Genomic DNA, 23,564 nt, shown 5'->3' on the forward strand with positions numbered 1-23,564 from the left:
GGAGTTTATGGTGAGGTTGTGCCTCAGACCTTCTTACTTTCTCTGTTGTTTGCTCCATGTGAAAGAGTTGCACCACCACTTTGTTTGTTTGTTCTTTCTTTCTTTCCTTCTTAAAGAAGAAATTGTCCCAAATATAGCTGTAGACTCAGTGAATCCATGTCAGGAGGTGAGTTCAGGATCTTCTTATATCACCATCTGGAACCAGACTCCAGTACTGTGTTGATTATTGTAATTTTGCAATATAGTTGGAAATCAGTATGATGCCTCAGCTTTTTTTTCCTTTCTCAGGATTGCTTTGGCTATTCAAGGTCTTCTGTGGTACGATGCAAATTTTAGACTTTTTTTTTTTAATTTCTGTAAAGCGTGACATTGGAATTTGTTAGGGATTGTACTGAATTGTAGATGGCTTTGGATGATTTGGAAATTGCAACAATAATTCTTCCAATCCATGAACCACAGGATCTTTTTAAGTTTAGTTTTTATTTCAATTTTAAAGTTTTTAATTTTAGTTTTTCTAGTTGGCAATATGAATATTTAACTTATTACCTTGTACCTTTGAATAATATTATAATATTTCAGGGATAATCTAAGAAACTTAGCACAGTTACTTCCATTTCTCTCCTGTCCCATCCCTATGCTTCATCATATATTTACTTCTATTTAGGTTATAAACACCATTCATTAATTGTTACTTTTTTCCTTTTGAGTATTGATCTTTTAGATAATTAAAAATAATTTTATTTCCCATGTGCATCATTTCTAGCATTGCTCATTTTGGGGAGTAAGTTAAACATTTTTATCAGGAATCAATTGAAAACCTTCCTTTGGCATTTCTTGGAGTGGAGAGCTGAGGACAGCAAGTTTGTTTGTTTGTTTTGTTTTTTGTTCTTTGGGGTTTTTCTTCATCTAAAAATACTTTGTCTTCATTTTTGCTATGAAATTTACTATCTGTCAAAGACTTAGATTGAAAGAATAATGTAAGATATCTCAATTTTTTTTATATTGATTACTTTTTAAGATAATGTTTTGGATGTAGTGGTTAAATAAACATTATTTCACCTTTTAAAGTATGGCTACTAGGAAGCTTAAAAATATGTATGTGGTTTACATTTTTGGCTAATACTACATTTTGGGGGGGCAGCACCGATCTCTCTAAACAGTCTTTTAAAAATATAAATCAATGCCTGACATTAGCTTAAAACTCTTCAGTGACTTCTATTGTGCTACAGATTCTTAGCAGAGCCTACACTCGCTGCCACACCATCCACCTTCATCCCTTTTAGTTCTTCCCTTGGTGGAATGTGTTTCAAGCCTAAGGCTCCTTCCTGTTACTTCCTTAGGGCAGTTGCCAGTTCCATAACCCATGACTCCTATGTAGATCCCTTTCATTCTTCAGGTGTCAGAGTAAATGTTAGGTCCTTGAAGACTTTTCCTTGAACTAGTCTGCCCTAAAGATATCCTTCCTTCATGACCTTTCCCAAGTGTGTTCTGTCACATTGTTCTACTGGTTTCCTTTACAGAACACATGGAATATGAAGTTATTTTGTTTTGTGTATTTACTCACTGTCTCACCCCAATAGGCTGTAAGCTCCAAGCTGAGTGGCTTCCAGCACATCCTAACACTTTATCCCAGGTCCCAAGCACTTAGCATTATTTTAATAAATGAAGATCTGAAGCCACTCTGAACAAACTTACTTTTGAATTAGCTAAGGAGAAATATATCCTTGATTTCCTTAAAATATAACCCAAACCATGTTCAGGGTATGGTTAGCTAATACTCTTTTAAGGTATCGAAATGTATGGGAACAACTAACACGGTTTCTGATTTTCTGTTGTGCTTTTCTTCTGGGGAGTAAGAAAAAGCTCTAATTTTTTTCCCACTGAGGATACTGAAACCTAGAGATAGAAAGAGTCATCTTAGCTTTGTGGCCAGAATTTGAGGACATGGCTCCTGATATTCCAGTGTTACCTTCACCATTAACTGCATATCTGTTCTCAATGTATTTCCATAGTCCCCTCTAATTAACATTCAACAGACATCTTAGTCTGCAACTAAACATATTTGTTTATATGTTTGGATATCTGTTCACTGATTTACTCTTTTGATGTTTGTGGGATGTTCCCTGAGAAAAATGGATCTTGTAAAAGGGGCAGCATAGAATTCAGAAAGTATCCCAGAACTTCAGACTGACTTTGCTATAATGGATCATAACTGTTCATAACAGGCGACTAAGTCAGGTGATGGCTAGGGCTAGCCAACTGAACTTGATTTTCAGTTATTAGGTATTAACTGCAAAGAAAAAAAGATCGCATTTTTAAAAATTCAACCTCGTCTCTCTCAAAATCGGCTACTTAATCCGCTTTTGTGAAGTCTCTCCTTGTTTTCTTTTATGTAAGCAACTGAGAAATAAGGTAGTCTAATTTGGAGACACCTTCAAGTTCACAGAAAAGGAAAATGGAAATTGCCGGTGCATTTTATAGTTAATAGTCCGCACTTACATCTCTCTCGTTTCATACAATTTGCAGCTCTATTAGGAGCATCAGATTTTAAACCCTCAGTATTTGTGAACTGATTATACTTCAAAAAGATGTTGGAACACCACAAGGAGATGGAAGATCCCTTATTTTATGAAGAGGGAGAGGAGTAGGAACGCTTGCTTGTGTTACCTCATTTAATGGCATGAACAACTTGCAGTGTTGTCATGACCCTCCCTAGTCTCCTACTGAGAAAACTGCATTAAAGAAATTAAGTAACTTGAGTTAGACCAGCCAGCCAAGACCTGGCAGTGCTTAATTCAGCCCCAGGGCAGTTGATCATCGAAGACCTTCTTATCCCACGCTACCCCCCACCCATAGGCTCCCTTATATTGTATTGACTTTGAAAAATTTGTGGCCATGACCCGCAGGAAACTATGCCTCACATCTCAGCCCAGCACATTCATGTTTACATGTACGTCATGGAAACAAAAGCGTCATAAACTGTTTTTGCTTGGATTGATGGACACTATGACGTACTGACACTTTCCATTCTCCTTTCAAAAACTGCTAGTTGTGACTCACTAAATTGATATAATGAGCCATTAGATCTCTACCTGTATTTTGAAAGACCCTGAGCTAAATGACCTCTTTAGACCTCTTGCAGTCTGCGCGCTGAATGATACAGATCGAAGCTGTATGGATCAGTCACTATAAGCTCTATTCATCACGCATTTTGAATTTGGTTTGGTTTTCTCTGGTGCCTGAGTACTCTAATGGGATCTTTAGTTTCAGAGAAGCCCTAAGATAAAACAGAATACTTGGGAATTCAAAATGGATGTCATCTGAGCAGGCGTGCATAAGCAGGAGGAATCACTCCTCAGAGCCACCTCCATCCAGGTGTCCTGGTCTCTGATTTGGGGTGCGTTCTTCAGTCTGAAAACATGAGTAGTTATCAAATGCCACCACGGCACTAAGGATTTGAGTCCAGCTCAAAGGAGTTAGTGTGTTGAAGCCTAAGACTAGTTCCCCTGGCCTCTTTCTTCTCTCCACCCTCTGTCCCTTGCTCTAGTCCCACCCCCTCCACCCCGCACCCTTCCCTGAGCAGAGGTCAGAGCTGGACACCCCCAGGATTTGCCCTGTTCAGACGAAGCCCAGGCAGAAGGCTGACACGTGTTGGAATCGAGTTCTTCCCTGTTAGATCTTCTCTGATTCACCCCTTGCAGCATAATCTTAACCACCCATTAAGATATTTGCAGATCTTTTTGTAAAGTTCAATAGTATCAGTGTATATGTGTGTGTTTCAATGTAAGTTGCCATTCTGGTCAAGAGAGGGCTTATAATAGTCTTAGACAAGTAAATAATTCTTGGTACAAAATCATACCTTTTGGGGGATATTTATGGGAGAAAAAGATGTTTTGTTCACTGAACACCTCTTAGACCTCCACTTAAACTTTTTATTTAACCCTTTCTAACAGGGGTGGGCCTTTCTGTGAACAGCTAGTGAAATACCAACAGGGAGAACACATATTATACCTGAACACAAATCTCCATTGCATGGATAAACTACTAAGAGCTATAGATAAAAACTACAGCAAAATTGTTTCACTAAATCAGTATTTTATTGACGTCAAAGCATTTTAACTTTGAGTTGTATATGTCATTTCCTTAGTAATTTTTGAAGAAACACTTCCAGAAAATATTATCAACTTTTACCAGTTGTGCTACTAGAATTAAATCGAAAAGGGAGTTAACTCTAAATTAATTTATTGAAGCATTTGCAGTTTTATATTCACTTAGGTACAAAACTTTTGTAAGAAAGATAACACTTTTATTGCATTATATAATTTCATATTTTATAGGAGTCATAATGCAAACTCATAAGCATAAATATACACAATGCAACCAATAAGCAATGTAACCATTAAAAGATTTAAAATGTAAAACTAGAATTTAACAGGCAAAATACTTAATATGGCTTTTAATGGAAAGTAACTGTTTAGAAATGATTTGTTATTGCCTCATTCTAGTCATTCAAGTGAACATAAAGTTATGATCTCTATTTAAAAGACCATGTACATTTTATAACATGTATGCAATATGGTTCCTGGACTTTGTTAAATATACATATATACATATATATACATATACAGTACACTGACAGTTCTAGTACCCCTGAACATGTGGATTAAAACTATTACAATATTTCTATTACAAAACTACTTGAAAAGTTGGCATCACCTCCTGGTATTGACGTTCAATCCTACAGAATTGGAAAGAAAAAAGAAAAAAACAAAAACAAAAACGTTGGTTATAAATACATTCTTTACAAAAAAAATTGAATAGTGGTCCCGCACTCATACTTTATATTACAGTGAAAACATTGCCTTCCTTTAAAGGCATTTACATCTTGTCCTTGTTTTGTGTGTGAAATATACAGAAGTTAAGAGTGAGACGATTGTAGGCAGGCCTATTTGTTTGGTTTTTCTACTTGTTCGTTTTTGTGGAAGTTTCAGATCTCTTCTTTTGAGTTGTTGTTGATTTCTATTTGCCTTGTATTACTGCTGCTGCTGCTTCTTTTGGTGTTCTGGGAACACTGGGTGACTTTACTTCTAGGAACAGGAAGAAAAGATTTAACTCTCGAAACACCCAGCTCAATCTTCGACTGGCTGCTGCTGCATTCGGTCGGTTGGTGGCTGCTGAAAGGACTGACCTCCTGGAGAGAAGAGAACAGAACAAGCCGGTCACGTCTGACCTGGCCGCCAATGGCTAGCAGTGGTTCTTTCCTCCTGCTCTGGGTCTCTGCCCCAGCATGGAGGAGTTTCTCCTGCAAAACCAAACAGCAGCCTACGGAGAGCAGAGGCTTAAGGATTAGCTTCCTCCAGACCCACCACCTGATTTTCATTTAGGCCCTTCCTGGCCTCAAGACTCCACGAATTGAATGTCGGAGTCTGTGAGCTTCCTGAAGTCCTAGCCCCGAAGACATCCCCAAACTGGATTGGCCAGAGCTGCTGTCTTTGTGGGAGCTGCACAACATTGAAGTCTATCACCTCTGGTGAGTCACCTAACTTTTCTGGTCTCTTCGACACTACACAGTAAGTGCTCAAAAAATATGCATTAGCCGTTGAGCTACAAGACAGGAGCCCTGCTCTGGTGGTTTCTCCTAGAGCAGAGAACATACGTGCTCTGACAATGGGGCTTCCCTTCTAGGGCGTCAAGGCTCGCCCACAGCTGCAGAGCTGCACAGGCGACATGATTTGTCCCCAGTCTCAGAGCGATGACACTCGGCCGGATTTCAGGCTCCCATCTTCCGCTCAAGATGTTTGCCCTCTAGAGTGTCTAAAATTCCGCCAACCAACCCACACAAAGGAAGGCCTCCTCTGTGAGCTGCTCCCCATGCCTCTCAAGCAGTTCATACTGACTTTCTCTCCTTTAATGCAACTAAACAGGAATGTAACCATTAAAAGATTTACAATGTGGGGCACCTGGGTGGCTCAGTGGGTTAAGCCTCTGCCTTCGGCTCAGGTCATGATCTCAGGGTCTTGGGATCGAGCCCCGCATCAGGCTCTCTGCTCAGCAGGGAGCCTGCTTCCTCCTCTCTCTGCCTGCCTCTCTGCCTACTTGTGATCTCTCTCTCTCTCTCTCTGTAAAAAAAAAAAAAGGAAAAAAAAAAAAGATTTACAATGTAAAACTAGAATTTAACAGGCAAAACAGTTAATGTGGCTTTTAAAGGAAAAGTAAGTAAGAAAGGAAAGTAACTGTGTGGACTCCCCTGGCAGGTGCATTCTCCTGGGTATGTTCTTAAATCTGGAAAATGGGACTTAGCGCTGGGCCTAGTAAAACCAAGACCCACTTATAATTTGGTCTAAAACACCAGGAAACTCAACACATACAATATATTTAGAAGAAATGGCATATTGTAGTAAAGCCAGCTGGGTGGTATACACAATCTCTGAGCAGGGGGAGGGAATTCTCGAAGTGTCAGGGTTCAGGGAGAGAAAAGCTGATACGTGGCGTTCTTTGCTGGTTCACCTCACCGTCTGCACCATGGAGGCGAGGGGTGGGTGGGTGGCATATCTTCATGGTCTGAGACAGGAAATGCTGACATGAAGTAAACAAGAAGCTTCCCGTGAAGCTAAACGTGCCTGGGGTGTTGAGAACTGCTCTGCCTTCTTGAGGACCAGGGACCATTAAGGCTGGGACTGTAAAACAGGGCCCATGACTGAAACACAGAGGGAGGTTCCTGCCCTGGAGCAGCTAAGCCCAGGTGTTGAGGTGTTCTCCCTAAGGCTGAGCAGTATGAGAGCCTGGGACTAGGAGACTTCAAGGTGTTAATACTTTCTGGGCTACAACCCAAAAGTTCTATTAAACACAGAATGTTACTTATCTTTGAGCTTAATATGTACAACATTGATAACTACTAGTTTGTATAGAAAGGTACTAAACCTAAATTAAATTTTAAAGTAATATTGTTAAATTAGAGCAATTCATTCATTTAATATTGACTCACGGCTAGAAACCAGGAGGATACTATAATCCCTGCTCTCTAGTTGGGGAAGTCGGAGCCAGTTTGGGAAACACTGTAGAGAAAATGACAGTGAGATGGATCTTTGAGGAGTAGGAGTATGGCTGTGACAGGTGAACGAGAGAGAAAGGGTGAAGACAGGAAGGTGTGGAGGATGGTGTAGAAATAGTGGATTATATGTAAAAATAAGTTACATAAAGGTCTATCAACCCATCTAAAGACACATTTAGAAACAAAGAGGCTGGACAAAATGGAGGGCCAGATCAAAGCTGTCTTAGAGCACTGGCTGCACCTCAGAATCACCAGTGAGCTTTTAAACACCCCAAAGTGCAGGCTGCACCTCATACCAATTACATCAGAACCTCTAGAGATGGTAGGGAGCATGATCTGGTCACTGGGGTTTAAAAACAAAATCCTCAAGTGGATTTCATTATGCAAAGATGGGAACTTCTGCTTTTGGGGAGTCATTTGGTTTCCATGAGAAGAAAACATATCAGCATCTGTTGTATTCGTGATTTAAATATGGGCATTTGTTTTTAATTTAGAAGGCTAACCTGCCACCAGATTAATACACCCCACTACTTTCCCTTACTGTTGGAGCAGTAAGGAATTCTGTTGTGAGAAATGATGACTGTCGAAAGTGATTGCAACTAGCCCAGAGAGCTCTTTAAAAAGAATTACTTCCGGGGCACCTGGGTGGCTCAGTGGGTTAAGCCGCTGCCTTCGGCTCAGGTCATGATCTCAGGGTCCTGGGATCGAGCCCCGCATCGGGCTCTCTGCTCAGCGGGGAGCCTGCTTCCTCCTCTCTCTCTGCCTGCCTCTCTGCCTGCTTGTGATCTCTCTCTGTCAAATAAATAAATAAAATCTTTAAAAAAAAAAAAAGAATTACTTCCTGATAACAGAAGAAACCGGGCATCTAACCAAGAAATGCTAGCTGAGTTTATCAGGATAGAAAAGAAATGAGCCTGCCAAGTTTCAGAAGGCTGTCAAATGTGTTACTTTGCCCTCTGCTGGCAGGTTCTGAGAAAGACACCTCCTTGCCCTAGCGGAGCCCCTTCACCTGTGTTCAGTGTGCTGCGAACCAGAGGGAACTGTCCTAATACCTACCTCAGCCCCACCCCATGATGCCTTTATAAGAGCCCAGATGGTGTAAAAGGACATATGTTTTTAAAGGCCTCTTTTTAAAACAATGCTGTCCTGAGTTTCCCTGAGCATATCCCACTTTCAGTACTATTTTTTGTGGATAGTACTTTCTTGGGGCAACCAGTACTGTGACAGACAAACAGGAGTACGAAACCTTGTCTCCATTAGATATTTAAACAATGCCAGTTGGTCACTACCAGTCAACATTTTTATATAGGAAAGTCACTTGGCCCTGTGGAGAAAGAGTGGTTCGGGGTTCTTTCCACACCTCTGTGGCCTTTGCATAGACTGAGTGTTCCACAAGAACCCTATAGAGTGGTCCTGGAGGCCCAAGAAATGTGTTGAGGAGGGGCAGCTCCTGACCAAAAGGTTTTCCAGCCAGAATTCACAATGGGGACTCCACATCCCCTCCTTAGGTCACTGTCCCTTACATGCTCTCCGAATTATGTGTTTGCTGTGCTTTCTAAACAGTTCCGTTGGGGAGACAGACATGGTGATAGTGTGAACCAGGAAGGTGATGTTCTTCTTCACAGATCATCATGTTATGTATTTTTCATTTGGGATCTCAGCCTTGCCAGTGCTTCCCACCTTCTTACTTCCCCCAAAACCCACCGCTCACATGTAACTAATTGGGACTAGAAGCTCATGAAACAGTGGGAGAACAGGGGCTATGGTGAGCAGCTGATGAATAATTTAGTAGTCTCAGCATGCTCACTTCATAATTCTTCCCTCTGCAACTCTCCCCGTCCCAGGTCTTCCTAAGCCACCACGGGAGAGGTTGAGAACGGGATGTGAACCACACACTCCATGTGACTGGGTGAACAGACCACCTCTTACTAAATAAATGTCTCTATGAAACCTGCATTCTCGCAAAATTACTACTGGGTAAGAAGTCATCATATTGTTTCTGTTCACCCAGGAGTACCGTGCTGGGCCATCTCTTGGCACTGATTAACCAATCATAGAAGTTATCTTGAGAAGTTCGTGAAGTCTATTGAAATCCTGGCTCTGCCACTTGCCATTCTGACTTGTTTTTAAAGGAAAGTATCTCATGGAAACCAATGCATGCTATGGCAAGTTAAGACACAGAACTTTTTGAAGAAGGACTTAAAAAAAAAAAAAAAAAGATTTTTACTTATTTGACAGAGTACAAGCAGGGGGAGGGAGAAGCAGCCTCCCCACTGAGCAGGGAGCACAAAGCAGCCCTTGATCCCAGGATCCTGGGATCAGGTCCTGAGCTGAAGGCAGATGCTTAACTGACTGAGCACCCCCCCCACCCAGGTACCCCTAAAAGGACTTTATATTATTTAGCCTGTTAGAATTCTAACATGCAGGAAATTTTAAAGGTTCTCAAATGAATATATTTTAAAATAGAAGAACCAAGACAGAAGTCATATTATATCTACTTTTGACACACATTATACTTTTTTATATCATTCTTCTAAGCTATTATCTAATTAACAGTGATCTTTCTAACCTTGATTAACTACTGAATACACTTATCTTTACTTCTCTTTTCACAGCTGTGGCTGAAATATAATTCGTGATTCACACTGAAAGAAGATTTGGGAAGTCCATTCCATAGCAATCCTTTTTTGTCTCATTTTGCAGGAAAATGGGCACTTACCTTCGGTGACACTGGCATTCTTGGATTAACAGTTGCTGAAAAGGCAGGGTTGTTCCCTGGACTATCAAACCTCCTTAAATCATCCCTGGAATCAGCAATCTGGAAAAAGACCAATTATCAAGTCACAGGTACACACTCAAGGCACAACTTAAAGTCACTACAGAAAATCTCTGTGTTACCTTTTTCTCTGACCCTCAGGAGCTCTATGAGCACACCCTCAAGGCCTGTACTACTCACAACAGACTCCAAGGCTTTAAGTGAAACTATAAGAAAATGCATAAGAAATCATCTCTAAATCAAAAGATGACCAGATGAGCCCTATAGAAAAAAAAGAATCTGTCCTAGCAAAATTGTAAGATTCTAATCATTACCTTTTTCCACTGTGTAAATATTTTAGCTCATTTCTGGCAAGGTTATACTAGGCTGTCAATTCACCTGTGTCCCAGAGATTAGGATATAAGAGTTTCAGTGGAACCTCTACATTGCAACTACCTTCTTATCCTTCCTATCAAGTAAAAGGCATTGATCAAGGACGTCTGGTTCAATTTGCTACAGCTGACAGAGTGCCAAAGCAAGTTGAATTCGATGCTGCTGACCCCACCTTTGAGATTCTGGGTCACTGATTCCCTATTTGGATCTCAATTTTCACAGATTAGAGACTATATGTATTACACAGGCCAAATTTTCTTGCAAGGAAGGCTGTGGCTGTTTCTCTGTCTATAACATGAGTGCTGTGATGCCCTCTTATGGGTAGGTGACTTTTATACCCACAGTAGAGAAAACAAAAGGAAGAAAAGCCTCGGGAAGGTGTAATTTGAGCTAATGCAATCAACATGCGATTTTAACCTCTGGTCTTTCAGAGGAATTACAGAACGCAGGCTGTACTTCACAACTTCTTTATTATATAAAAGGTATTTTGGAAAATATCTTTCCTAAGCAAGGCAAGGAGGGTTTGATTAGCCATACTAGTCAATCAGGAATTTCTTTCTGGGTGGGAATGTGTGTTAGGCTCTGGCTCTAAGGAATCTCTTTTCCTGGTTGGGGAGCCAAACTGTGTCTTTTTTTTTTTTTTTTTAATATTTTATTCATTTATTTGACAGAGAGAGATCACAACTAGGCAGAGAGGCAGGCAGAGAGAGGGGGGAAAACAGGCTCCCCACTAAGCAGGGAGCCCGATGCGGGGCTCGATCCCAGGACCCTGGGACCATGACCTGAGCCGAAGGCAGAGGCTTAACCCACTGAGCCACCCAGGAGCCCCGCCAAACTGTGTCTTAACACCTCTGGGCTGCTTACCTTGCTTATGTCAGATTCGGATTTGCTGGAGCACATACTCTGCAGTTCCTGGACAAGGTCTGCTTCATCATCTGAACCCAGAGAGAGTCTCTGTTCCAAATTCAATGTCAATGATAGATCGTTCTCTAAAGACCTAATACAAAGTTCAGAAAGGAGTTTTTAAATATCCTATAAAAGAATCTGTCATTTGATAGCAAAATTCACTCACAGGATTTCAGCATCTCCTGCTCAAAATTTTATTCATGGAGAAATCTACTTGGTTTAGAACATTCCAGTCTCCTTTCCTTCCCTTTCTCCAAGTCTAAATGAAACTAAGACATTAAACACTGGGGAAGTAGGAGGCAGTGTGATACCCTAGAACAAACTTGGCTCTACCACTTACTAGCAACATGGCCACGGTCATATTTTCTTTCTTTTTCTTTGCTTCCCGTAACACTTCAGTTTCTGGGTAATCTATATGATGGAATTACTGGGGAAATTACATAGGCTGCCCTCTAGAATGGCTTCAGCCATGCACCTGGTCGAAAGAAACATGTGTTATGGTTTCCTTTATCTACCTTCTCTCCTTACACTTCTCCCTCCTGCAATTCTGTGAACTTGGTTCTAAATGGTACCTGTCCAGTGACAGGACACACACTTTATTGGGTTACAATGGAGAGCTATTTACACAGTGCCCAAACATTTGTTCTATGATTAACCAAATCATCCTTTGCACCTCAAAATTTGTAAGCTGAAATAATTCCCTAGGAGAAACGTAATAAAATGATCGCTTTAAACACTCAGCACCTAAAACCATGTTTCATTTTAAAATATTGGTCATCTAAAACCTGTTTATAAAAGTTCACAAATGGAGGATTTTATCGTATATTTATGTCAAATGCATTAATGATCAAGTTTGATTAAAAAAATGAAGCCCTTTTTGTTTTCTCTACTGTGGGTATAAAAGTCACCTATCCATAAGAGGGCATTATAGCACTCATGTTATAGACAGAGAAAAAGCCACAATCTTCCTCTTAAGAAAATCTGGCCTGTGTAATACATATAGTCTCTAAGCTGTGAAAATTGAGATCCAAACACAGGAATCAGTGACCCCAAATCCCAAAGGTGATATCAACAGCATTTAGTATTTCTAACCTTTTCAACAAACTAAAAGCAAAAAAAGTTTTATGTTAAGTTACATTAAGCTTAAAGAATATGTTATTTATTTATTTTTAATATTTTATTTGTTTATTTGACAGAGAGAGATCAAAAGTAGGCAAAGAGGCAGGCAGAGAGAGAGGGGGAAACGGGCCGCCCGCTGAGCAGAGAGCCCAATGTGGGACTCGATCCCAGGACCCCGAGATCATGACCTGAGCCAAAGGCAGTGGTTTAACCCACTGAGCCACCCAGGTACCCCAAGAATATGTTTTTTAGATTTGATATGAAGGGGAGAATAAGCTCTCCCAAAATATGTCACTTTGGCCTGTGGGTTATTTTGATCTGAAGTCAATCAAGATCCAGATGACTCAAGGAAAACTTACCTCTCCCTTAAGTACCGAAGAGGATTTAGAATTTATAAACAGCTACTTCCAGAGCTAAGTTTTTTTATCTGAAATACGCACCTGTCTGGCAGGCCAAGCACCTGCTCTTACTCTCCTGTGGGTCAGCCCCTCGCCTTGAAGCCCCAGGCCCCTATCCCATTCCTTAGCTCAGGATGGGAACACAGACCTCAACTGCCTGACTCACCCTTCAGTCTCTTACCTTTGGGACTCCCAGACCCAGGAACTCAAACTCATTTTTCTCCTGGCACTTTGTCTTATGTGTCAGTTTGATTACTAGACCAAAGAACCTCCAAGGGAAACTCTTCCTACCATTATATATTCATTCATTAGATTTCAGTTTAATACTAGCATTTGAGAGACCTTTTTTAAAAAAACATATATTAACAGCATTATAGATACAGCAAACAATACAGGTTTTATTTGTACAAGTTAAAGGGAAACTTACTTTTGTTTTGACAGAGAAGCATTTCTGTTATAATTCAACTGAGATATAGCTTTAATTTTGATACCTGTTTAAAGAAAAAATGTCATCATTTTCAATAGAATCAATCATTGTCCCTGTGAATCTTGAACTCTGTATTTAAAAGAAACAGACTTTGGACTCTGTTTGATACTGTTTGGGACTGAATCCATCTCTTGAGGAGTTTCTCCTCAGGGCAGTGGCGCAGGGATGGAGCTCCCTGCACAGGGATTGCTTTTATAAATAAATGGTCCCTCTTCTAAAATTATATGAATGCTGCTAGCACAAATTATCTCTAAAGAATGGTTTTGAACAGTTGATTTTAATATACCTTCAGGAAGAGATCATCAGAGAGCATCTCTAAAATAATTTCTTTGCCCATACTTTTGTTGTCAGAAAGGGTGGCTAGCAGATTTCCCTAATGACCCAACAGGTGCCTAGGCTTGGTCCCTGTCTCCTGAAGCCCGTGACCTGCCATCACCATAGCCTTTCTGTTTTGGGTCAGGAGAAAAAGAGGCTTTGTCTTCATGGAACTTTATGATAACCCATAGTTACCAGTGTAGAATGCAAAGTGGTTTCTATTTTGATAAATAATGGCATCAAACCAGTATCAACCCAAACACTGTAATATCAAATGTAATTATTGGGATAAAAACTTACCATTATAAAAAATTAAATATCCTAGTTACATACAATTTTATCTTTTTTAATGTGGTTTCATATTTCTAAGAATTTATTTGATATATCAAATAGTTCTAAAATATGAAATTATAAATGATTTTATATTTATATTCAGTAATTTAACTTTTTAATATTTTACATAAGTTTTCTGAGTTGGACTTAATATTAATGTAAATTCACATTCACTTTATTGATTTTGTCAACTCTAGTGTATACACTGACAATGCATATTGTTTAGATAATTATTTGGCTCAAGCCAGAGGCTGGTCTTAAACCCTACAGATAATTGTAATAAACTCAGAAATTATAGTGAAGAGCCTGGGTGGGTCTCCCATATCTGAGTGCTTATGGATTAGTCCACGTACCATGGGATTACAGGGGCATGGATGGAGGAAAACAGCATCAAACTTGAAAGAAACAAAAACATGGATTGTGGATCCCCGTGGTGCCAGGAGAGGTGATAGGGACAGAGAGCCAACAGTTTCTGAACCTCAGTCTTGTTACCTGGAAATGGAGATGCTAATCCTTATCTGAGAGCTCTTTTGCACTACAGAGAGGAATGAACAAGTAAGTGGAAGGTACAATCCTTACTGCAGATGTCCCCCTGGGAGTCTCCAGGCCATAGGAGGGGGCTGACATGTAATGACTCTACTCCCTGGATCCAACACTCTAACTCTGGGAAGTTAGGACAAGCTCTTAGAATCAGAATATGTCCTATTATACTTTTTTAAGGTGACTGCTATGTATTTATAAGTAAGCTCGCATTCAGTGACTTTCCATTTAATCATTTAAAAAAAAAATCACAGTTCACACGCATGGGGTAATAACAAAACTGCATGTGTTAATATTAAGCTTGCATTTTATGGATTTTTAAGTATGAAGACACATGAATGAACAAAAGCAATTTTTCATGTTTTAAGATTTTTAGGCATATTCTCTTTTACAAACTCTACTACTATTAAAGTGGGCATGAAATTATACATAACAGGGTATGTTGGGGGTGGGAGGGCCTCCTGAAGACCCAAAATTACATCTAGGAGAAATAAATGTACAATGCATATGAGCTTGGAACATCTTTTCATTCTTACTCAAATATGGATTTCCTGTAGGGAATTCATATAGTAACTGATTATATATGTTCATATATTCATATATATGTTCATTTTTCATATATTTCAACTGATATATATGTTCATATAGTAACATACAATTCATATAGTAACTGATTACCATATTAACAAAGCCAAAAAGAATAGCTCTAACACCAGAGATAAACATTTTTTATCTTGTTGGAATGAAAACTTTTTCTCAGAGAGGATGTTCCGTTATATTGAATCAGTTTAAAATTTTAGGAGAATGTAAATCCTAAGGAGGCAGGGATTTTTGTGTTTGCCGTCTTTACAGGAGAAAGAAATGGGTAAAACGGATTCACTCTCGAAGGCCTTACACTGGGATCAGATATCTCTCTCTATATACTTTAAAAAATTTAAGGTTGGCTCAGAGGAGACACAGAAAAGGAGAAAACGATGCCGAAGTACAACTGTCGTATTACATAGATTTGATGGTGGATGCCACAAACCAACGATTATTTCCCAGGTACGGGGCTCCCAAATATTTTTGGAAATGTACCTACTACCCTATTCATTCCATGGAAATAGGCACTGAAAAACTCAACTGTGCGAAATGCATAGTGAGAAAAGTACAAGCACACCTGCCCTCCGAAAGCAGAGGGCGAGCGCCCACGTTCGTCCTGGCAGAACAGCCGCCTCACTTACCTTCCTCGCTCGGGCCCGGCTTACTCCAGGACGGTGGAGAGAAGCGGCCAGACTTCTTGCGAGGACTGGTGCTCACTTTTCTCCAGGCACCACTCTCTCCTTTCTTTCTGCTACAGCTGTTGTAACTTGAGACTATAGATAAAGGGAAACCTCCTCCTCTGAAATCCGCTACGTGCTGGTCCAGCTCTGAAACACCACAAATCGTGTTTTGCCAAAAAGAAGGCAGTGATCATGTGGTTTCACAGTCACGTTAAACAGAACAATTGCAATTCTCCAAGAAAGACTCTTCAAAATCACGGCTGTGCTTACTATCCAAACAGGGATGTTGTGACTCAGCCAATTGTACTTGGAGATCTGGAATTATTGAGCCAATAATTTAAAAAGCGAGTTCTCCTATGATCTCATTTATGTGTGGAATTTAAGAAACAAAACAGGATCATAGGGGACAAGCTGAAAACAGAGAGGGAGACCAAGCATAGGAGACTCTTAATCATAGGAAAAAAACTGAGGGTTGCTGGAGGGGAGGTGGGGGGATGGGGTAACCGGGTGATGGGCATTAAGGAGGGCACATGATGTAATGAGCACCGGGTGTAATACAAGACTGATGAATCAATGACCTCTACATCTGAAAATAATAATACATTATATGTTACCTGAATTTAAATAAAATAATTTTTAGGAGGAAAAGCGAATAAATTTTTTAAAAAGTTCTGCGACAGTGGTGTCAAATGTACATTAAGGTCGAGATAATTTCTTTACTTACGAAGAGAGAAAGAAGAGCTCTCTTAAAATGAATTCAAACAAGTATTACGTAAGAGTGACTTTCCTTCCCTCCCCTCCCAGCGCCAGCCGGCGTACCTGCTCTCTGGAGGGGACAGCCATGCAGCACCGCTTTATTGAGCAAGATGCTGAGAGCCGCTTTAACCACGGCCTGCTGCCCTTGGCTAGGGTGGTTTCTGGCGGCTGTCAGCCCCAGGCCGGGCTGTCTTCTCACAGAGGCTCTTGACAATACTGCTTCTTGAACTCTGGGTGCGATGACAGCATTCCACAGCTTAGCCATCCACCTTGCAAGAGAAGGGCGGTTGGCAGTGAGGCCCGGTCACACCACAAAGGACAGGTTTGAAGAACGTGGAAAAAACATAAGTGTTCCTACAGATACACTAACTTTCCTAGGTAGATTTGAAATAAGTGAAATTGGGGTGCCTGGGTGGCAAAGTTAGACGGCTGCCTTGGGCTCAGATCCCAGGGTCTTGAGATTGAGCACCGCTTCGGGCTCCCTGCTTAGAGGAGAGTCTGCTTCTCCCTCTCCTGCTCCCCCGGCTTGCGTTCTCTTTCTAATAAATGACATCTTTCAAACAAAAAAGTGAAATTATCCAGTATCAAAGATGTTTGACTTTGCCTCAAAAATATGATGTTTTAGGGGCACCTGGGTGGCTCAGTGGGTTAAAGCCTCTGCCTTCAGCTCCGGTCATGATCTCAGGGTCCTGGAATTGAGCCCTGCATAGGGCTCTCAGCTCAGCAGGGAGCCTGCTTCCCCAACCCCTGCCTGCCTCTCTGCCTACCTGTGATCTCTGTCAAATAAATAAATAAAATCTTGAAAAAAAAATAGGATGTTTTACAAAGGAAAGTGTTTACATGTCTTTCCTTTTACCTTCTAAGATCATGGAGAGCAGGAATCAATGCTTAAGTATATGTTGAATGAAAGCATAAATAAAATATATGGAAGGGAAAGTAAATTTATAGGCAGAGGTCTAGAAAAAAGATCTCCTGGAAATTGATGTCTACATAGCTTAAACTTATTTGCCCTATGTCCTTACTAAGATGCATATATTTTAATATTTCTGAAATTGGGGTAGATCTTGTACTCTGTGGCAAATGAAATCTGTCTACCCCAAGGCAAAGGCTTAGTGTCTGCACGTGGGTGTGCTTAGCTCTGCAGAGCGGGGATGGGGTCACCAGCTGTCTCCCCAGATGGACTCTTTGTAGTAACAGCTGTAGCAGTGGGACTTTACCCAAGTTTGGGGCAACCAATAGCAATTAAAATCCCTTTGTTGCAACATTTTAAAAAAACACTAGTTTCAAGGCTGTAGAAGCTAAACCACATCTCCTGCTATAACGAAATTTTCAAAGCTATTACATACTGGCATAAGTCTTTCAAGACTGTTAAAACTTTTACCCAGGTATCAAGCATCTGTGTATTATAAGCTTCTCTTCTAATGTCTAATGATATTGTAATTCAAGAGGAAAAAGGAACTATAAGAGGGGAATATAGACAAAAATCAGGCATCAGACCTGCACAGGTACTCCTTAAGTTACTAAGAGGTAAAGATGGTTTAAGCTTTAGTTTAAAAAAAAAAACAGCGCTTCCTGAACATGGCTGTTGGGAGACAATATGCATGTGTGCATATCGAGTGTTCACTTCGGTTCTCGACTCTCTTTTCAAGGATGTTAGTTAGTATAGCAAACAGCCTTGGAAGAGAGAGACAGTGTCTCCTCCTGGAGCAGAAGGCAGATTTGTTTCCTTACTAGCATAATGAAAGTGATCTTTCCTGCCAGGGCAAATGGTGGGCAGATTTGCTAGCACCCCCTTTAGGAGCCTGGGGGATTCTTAAGCTCCTGAGTTCGGCAGCTGGGATGCAAAGCCAGCATCCATCACCCCCCAACCCGGGGCCTGAGATGCTAGGAGAACCGCTGTACATGTAGAGCACAGGCCGGGGCTGCGCCTGAGTGAGGGAGGCCTTGGCCTCCAACCCAGCCTCCGCATCTGCAGCAGCCTACCTTGTCAGCTTGCAAGTAGGGTACACGTCTCAGAGCAGAGTCTCTGTAGTTGTTGGCAATGACTGAGCTCCAGACAGGAAAGGCCCAAATTAGCTCCTAAGAATCCTGAGACTCTGGATGTGAAAAAGCCTTAAATTCAATCATAATACTGATGAAAAAAGAGATGATCACATGAGTAAATGTATTCCTGCTCTTTAGCAAGAAAATGCTGTTATCTTAATATTGTAATTCTTCCTTTTCTCCCAATTAGCTGTTATGAAATTGACCATTTGTTACAATAGAGAAGATAATTTGTGTGCCCTGCTTTCCAAAATGGACTTCTGCTCAGGATGCCAGAAAGTACAGAATCAATGCTAACAGTTAATCACAGAACTTATTAAGGTGGATTGTGACACATTTTTTTCCTCTTGATTTTCTATTTTTTTAACTTTATTGCTAATACGTCTATTCTCATAAGCTGTTATAAAGGAAAACATGGTGAGTATTTAAGTCTCATTAATAAGGAAGGGGTTTTTTTTCTTTTCTTTTCTTTCTTTCTTTTTAATTTTTGAAAGAGTGAGCAGAGGGGAGGGGCAGAGGGAGAGAGAGAATCTTAAGCAGGCTCCATGCCCAGTGCACAGGGCCCGAGCTCATGAACTGAGCTGAAATCAAGAGTCAGATGCTTAACCAACAGAGACACCCAGGCGCCCAAAGGAGGAAGCTTCTTAATTCATCAACAGAATGTAAGCTTTTGTGTTTTGTCATAGGGTCCTCGATGACTTTCCCATGTAAACTTTCCCAGGAGAACAATGAACTGCATGTTGAACAGGACTCGAAACTTCTGTAACAGATGGAAACTGCTACTTACTAGTCCTCAGAAAGAAGTCTCCTCTGGACCTACTTAGCAACAGATGAGTCACGGTCCTCCTCTGACAGGAAGCACAGAGCTCCTCACTCTCGCACATCCCAAACTGGCCATGGTGTTGCTTTAAATAGGTAAATGAGAAATGCCACTTACTTCACTGTCGCTTGGGCATGTCCTGGCACTACAGGACAAGACAGGAAATACTCTGGCCCGAGAAGTGCTTCAGGTGTGCCCAGGCGGGCCAGGCAGGAGTTGAGCTGCCGCCAGACGGCCAGGGCCCAGTCGACGGTCTTGCACACGGGATCACAGGGCGAGGGCACCTGACCTCTGAACTGCAGGGACAGAGAGGCCCGGCGTGGGGCTTGGCTTAGAACAGTGCTTTTCGTTTTGTTTTTAACAGGTCAAAAATGAAAAACAGAAACATTTAAAACTATAAAACAAAACCCTAGCTGTATCTGAACCACCTAAGGTAGCTGAAGGAGGGACAGCTAACACACAGAATTATGTGTGTTCCCTGGGATACAGACCTGTGGCTTGTCACAGGAAATGAAAGCATTCAGACACAAAAGCGCAGTGAGAAGACTAAGAAACCTTACACAAATTCTTGAATACCAGTTCTGCTAGACATTATTATCCACATGCATACAGAGCACTTCACAGGGCCTTGCACATAGGAGGCGCTAAAAAAGGATTCTGATTTCATGAAATAAGGAATGACCTTAAATATTTCAATATTTGGTTAAGTGACAAGATGGTCCATCTAGATCTGTGGCGTGTTCACCTTGTATTAATTTAAATTTCCCTAGAAGGAAAGTCTCAGTTAAAATGCTAATAATTTCATCAAAATGTACAGAGCTCTGCTGGCATAATGAGATTTGTTTTCAAATTTTTAAACATGCCAATTTTAAATGCTAGTATGTAATATACATAGTCTGATGGTAGCAATTCTTTTCAGAATTATGTTCTACAAAATCAAGTCCCTTTTTTGTAGTATAGAGGGCTCACAAAAGGACAAAGATTTCTTTAGTATTAGGAGAAATATTTTTTCAATTATCTAGAAGTCAGATATAGCAGTTAATTCAGTATTTTACCAGAAAGGGATTCCTATAAATCTTGGTTTTACCAAGTAATTATGATATTAAGACTGGGGGTAGTTTATGAATATGGGTATATCCTACTTGAAGGGATATAATTTAGCCAACTCAAAATGAAAGTGTGGTTCAGCGATCCCAGCAGCTCTGTTGAAACGGTATTACTGTGTTACATGAGGCTTGGGCACTCTTATAATTTCTCTTCTCTTCAAAAGAGGAACAATTGTTTTTCTCTGATATTCTTCCAGCAAGAATGAGATCATGTGCTACAATTAATGACAACTGACTATTTAGTTATTAATAAAATTACAATGATTATTAAATACTAGTAGGATGCCTGGTATTGTCCTAAAAGGCCTCTGATACTCCTTTTAGGAACTGGAGGAAGAAATTGTGATCAAGGGCCAGCATATGTCTGAGTGCCCCCGCAAAGATCTGGCTCTGTTCTGCAGTCACAAGATTTCTGAGGTTTTGCAGGAGTCATTCATTCCCACTGCACATGTACCCAAGGAATCTGTTTTACTAACCTACTAGAAGTGACTCTTGGTAAGCAAAAGGCATTATCCCTCCCCTCTGTCTATTCTTCACAGCACAACCCACATTCCCAAACAGTGGAGAAAAGAGCACAGCTTAGAGCGTGGAACTTTCTTTTCAAAATAAGTAAAATAAATCCTTTACAAACTATGTGTACCAGTGAGTTGGATGTGGGGGAGGTCCATTTTACCTGAAATAGTGTCACATCTACAGAACAAAACTGGGACTTTTCAGAGGATAACATGCAAATTCATGAGGCCTTCCACATTTTTCCCTTAGGTAAACTATGGGCTTTGGGTGATTATGATTTATCAATGTAGGTTCATCCTTGGTGGAAAAAAAATGTATCATTCTGGTAAGTGCTGGAGATTATACATGTAGGGAAGCAGGGGGTATATGGGAAATCTGGGTACCTTCCTCTCATTTTTAATGTAACCTAAAATTGCTCTTTAAAAAAATAAAGTTTTTAAGAAAAAAAACTAGTATCCTTTGTGATTATTTGTTTTTTGAGGTTTTTTTTGGCAAAGAGACTTAAATATTAATGATAATACTAACGGAAGCATCAGTAATTTGCAAAGCTATACACCTATGACTGTCATTACATACATTTTTCCTACTAGTGGACATGACAGGATGGCCTACCTTTGGTCAAAAGCATGCATTTATGACCAGCCAATAGACTTTAACAGAGCTTGGGGTAGATGATTTCTCTGATTAGGAATTTCAGATACTAATTCACATCACTAATGGAAAGCATAGTTTACTGAAATACCAAAACCATTCCCGCTCCCTGTTTCTCCCCACTCTCCTCCCGTGATCCTGCACCCACAACTGCACGCACATCCACATACCCTAACACAACGGACACAGAATTTTGTTCAAGGAATTGGGAGAGCACTTCCATCTTGGGAATGTAAGTCTAGCTACGATCTGGGGCAATGGGGTGGGCACAGAAGCAGTTCTGATTAATGAAAAAGGGAGGGAAAGTCTTCTGTCTCTGAGGGTTTCAGAAAAAGATACTTTCTTCCCTGATAAGGACACTGAGAAGGCCAAAGCTCTCTTTCTCCTGTAGTGGCATCTGTGTTCCCACCTTTGAACATGCTTGGGTGCAGGTATGGTGTCTCAAGTCCTGCTGACATCCTGCAACCTTGATGGGAGCTCAGAAGACTCCCCCAGACCCAGGACCTGACATCCTGGTGCTGAACAGATGTCAGCAACACCTCCCACCAGACATGGATTATGGAAGGAAAACATGCCTTTTTGTGAAGTAGGTAACACAGTGGGTATTGCGTTGTTTACAGCTCAAACGATTATGATAGAAGATACCGTCTCCTCCAAATGTGGCCTGTGGTGCTGGATTACGGGACAAAGTCTTACTAACTCAAGCTCTAATGTTTCCTGTCAGTCCTGATGCTCAGATCCTGACTCGACTTCAGAATATTAATTAAATAGCAACATACTAGGTTTAGTCAGCACTAATTTTGTTATTTGGGAGGACACAGAATATTTTATTCCAAAATAATCAGGAGTCATAATCGCTCTTGAAAATGTGTCAAAAGCTAAAGAATTTTAATTTTTCATGTGACTTTTTAATATTTACTCTAGCACAGAATAACAGTCACACATTAAAACTAGCTTGAGTGGATGGATAACATTTTGAAGGCCCTAAGGAAACAGTAGCTCTTCTTAAAACAAGTGATCAGTTTTCTTAGATAGCCTTCTGTCGCATTGGAACTTGGAGAGACTCTTTGAGAAGAGTTAGTAACAGCAGTAAAACCTATTTGCTTTCCTTTTTTTTTTTTTTTTTTTTTTTTTTTTAAATACTTAACATAGTCCAGGAACTGTTTCAGGTTTTATATGCGTTATCTTAACTCTGGGATATCTAAAAATTGCCCTTGCTGAGGCCGCCTGGCCAGTAAGTGGTAGGACCGCAGCCGGCCCTGACGCGAACACCCCTCCTCCTGGCAAGAAGCTGCAGCTGCAGTTCGTTACCTTGTTCAGGACCTTCCTTCGTAAGAACCTCGGCAGCAGGCCCTGCGCGGGCTCGCCGTCCCACCGCAGCTGAACCCAGCGGAAATGCTGCTGCACCAGCAAGTCAGAGCCCTGGAGACAGGCCTTGGCAATGGTTCCCATCAGAAAGCAGTTCTCGTGAAAGTAGTAACACTCAGATGTTCCATTTCCTAAAACAAACCAAATGGCCCAACCTCAGCAAGCCATACAAGGAGACAGACAAAGTCAAACGAGCCTAAGGAAGAACATGAAGTACAACTCAGACTCCAGGCAACAGAATGCTGAGAATCCCACAGAGCCTTCCTTTCGGGCAAGCTCTTGCCACTCCCTTTACCTTTTTGCAAAATCCAGGGGCTTTCGGTGCTGCGGTTTTCCAAAGGGGCCAGAAAGTCCCCCAGTAACTCAGACAATGAACATTTTTCCAAATTCTCTAGGACGATGATGACTTTCTTATTCATGGGAGACTGTTTCACGGGGATCAGACAAGCTGTGGTGAGAAACAAAATTTATATATACAATGGAATACTATACAGCCATCAAAAGAAATGAAATCTTGCCATTGAGACAACGTGGATGGAACTAGAGGGTATTATGCTGAGCAAAATAAGTCAATCAGAGAAAGAAAATTATATGATCTCGCGGATATGAAGAATTTGAGAGGCAACGTGGGGGGCTTGGGGGGTAGATAAGGAAAAAATGAAACAAGATGAGATTGGGAGGGAGACAAACCACAAGAAACTCTCAATCTCACAAAACAAACTGAGGGTTGCTTGGGGGGGGGTAGGGA

At 40.8% G+C, this 23,564-nt stretch overlaps 1 protein-coding gene and 1 long non-coding RNA gene across 6 annotated transcripts in view; one reads left to right on the top strand and one right to left on the bottom strand.

Moving 5' to 3' along the window:
* Positions 1-4,225: 4,225 nt before the first annotated feature.
* The window catches only part of CTTNBP2 (cortactin binding protein 2), a 151,415-nt gene continuing 132,076 nt past the window's right edge, over positions 4,226-23,564 (bottom strand). For 4 of the 5 annotated variants that reach the window (XM_047695138.1, XM_047695136.1, XM_047695140.1 and 1 more), the window contains 9 exons: positions 23,112-23,264; positions 22,760-22,947; positions 19,296-19,474; positions 16,379-16,584; positions 15,521-15,706; positions 13,050-13,113; positions 11,064-11,196; positions 9,771-9,869; positions 4,226-5,191 (listed from right to left, as the gene is read on the bottom strand). In XM_047695138.1, the coding sequence (XP_047551094.1) occupies positions 4,988-5,191; positions 9,771-9,869; positions 11,064-11,196; positions 13,050-13,113; positions 15,521-15,706; positions 16,379-16,584; positions 19,296-19,474; positions 22,760-22,947; positions 23,112-23,264 (1,412 nt within the window). In that variant the 3' untranslated portion in view covers positions 4,226-4,987. The other variant, XM_047695137.1, reaches the window with a different exon arrangement.
* LOC125080919 (uncharacterized) lies at positions 18,547-20,718 on the top strand. Its single transcript, XR_007121539.1, has 3 exons — positions 18,547-18,679; positions 19,045-19,273; positions 20,609-20,718. It is a non-coding gene; the product is annotated as an uncharacterized LOC125080919 (long non-coding RNA).

The sequence above is a fragment of the Lutra lutra genome, chromosome 11 (assembly GCF_902655055.1).
Source record: "Lutra lutra chromosome 11, mLutLut1.2, whole genome shotgun sequence".
In the NCBI taxonomy this organism is placed as follows: domain Eukaryota; kingdom Metazoa; phylum Chordata; class Mammalia; order Carnivora; family Mustelidae; genus Lutra; species Lutra lutra.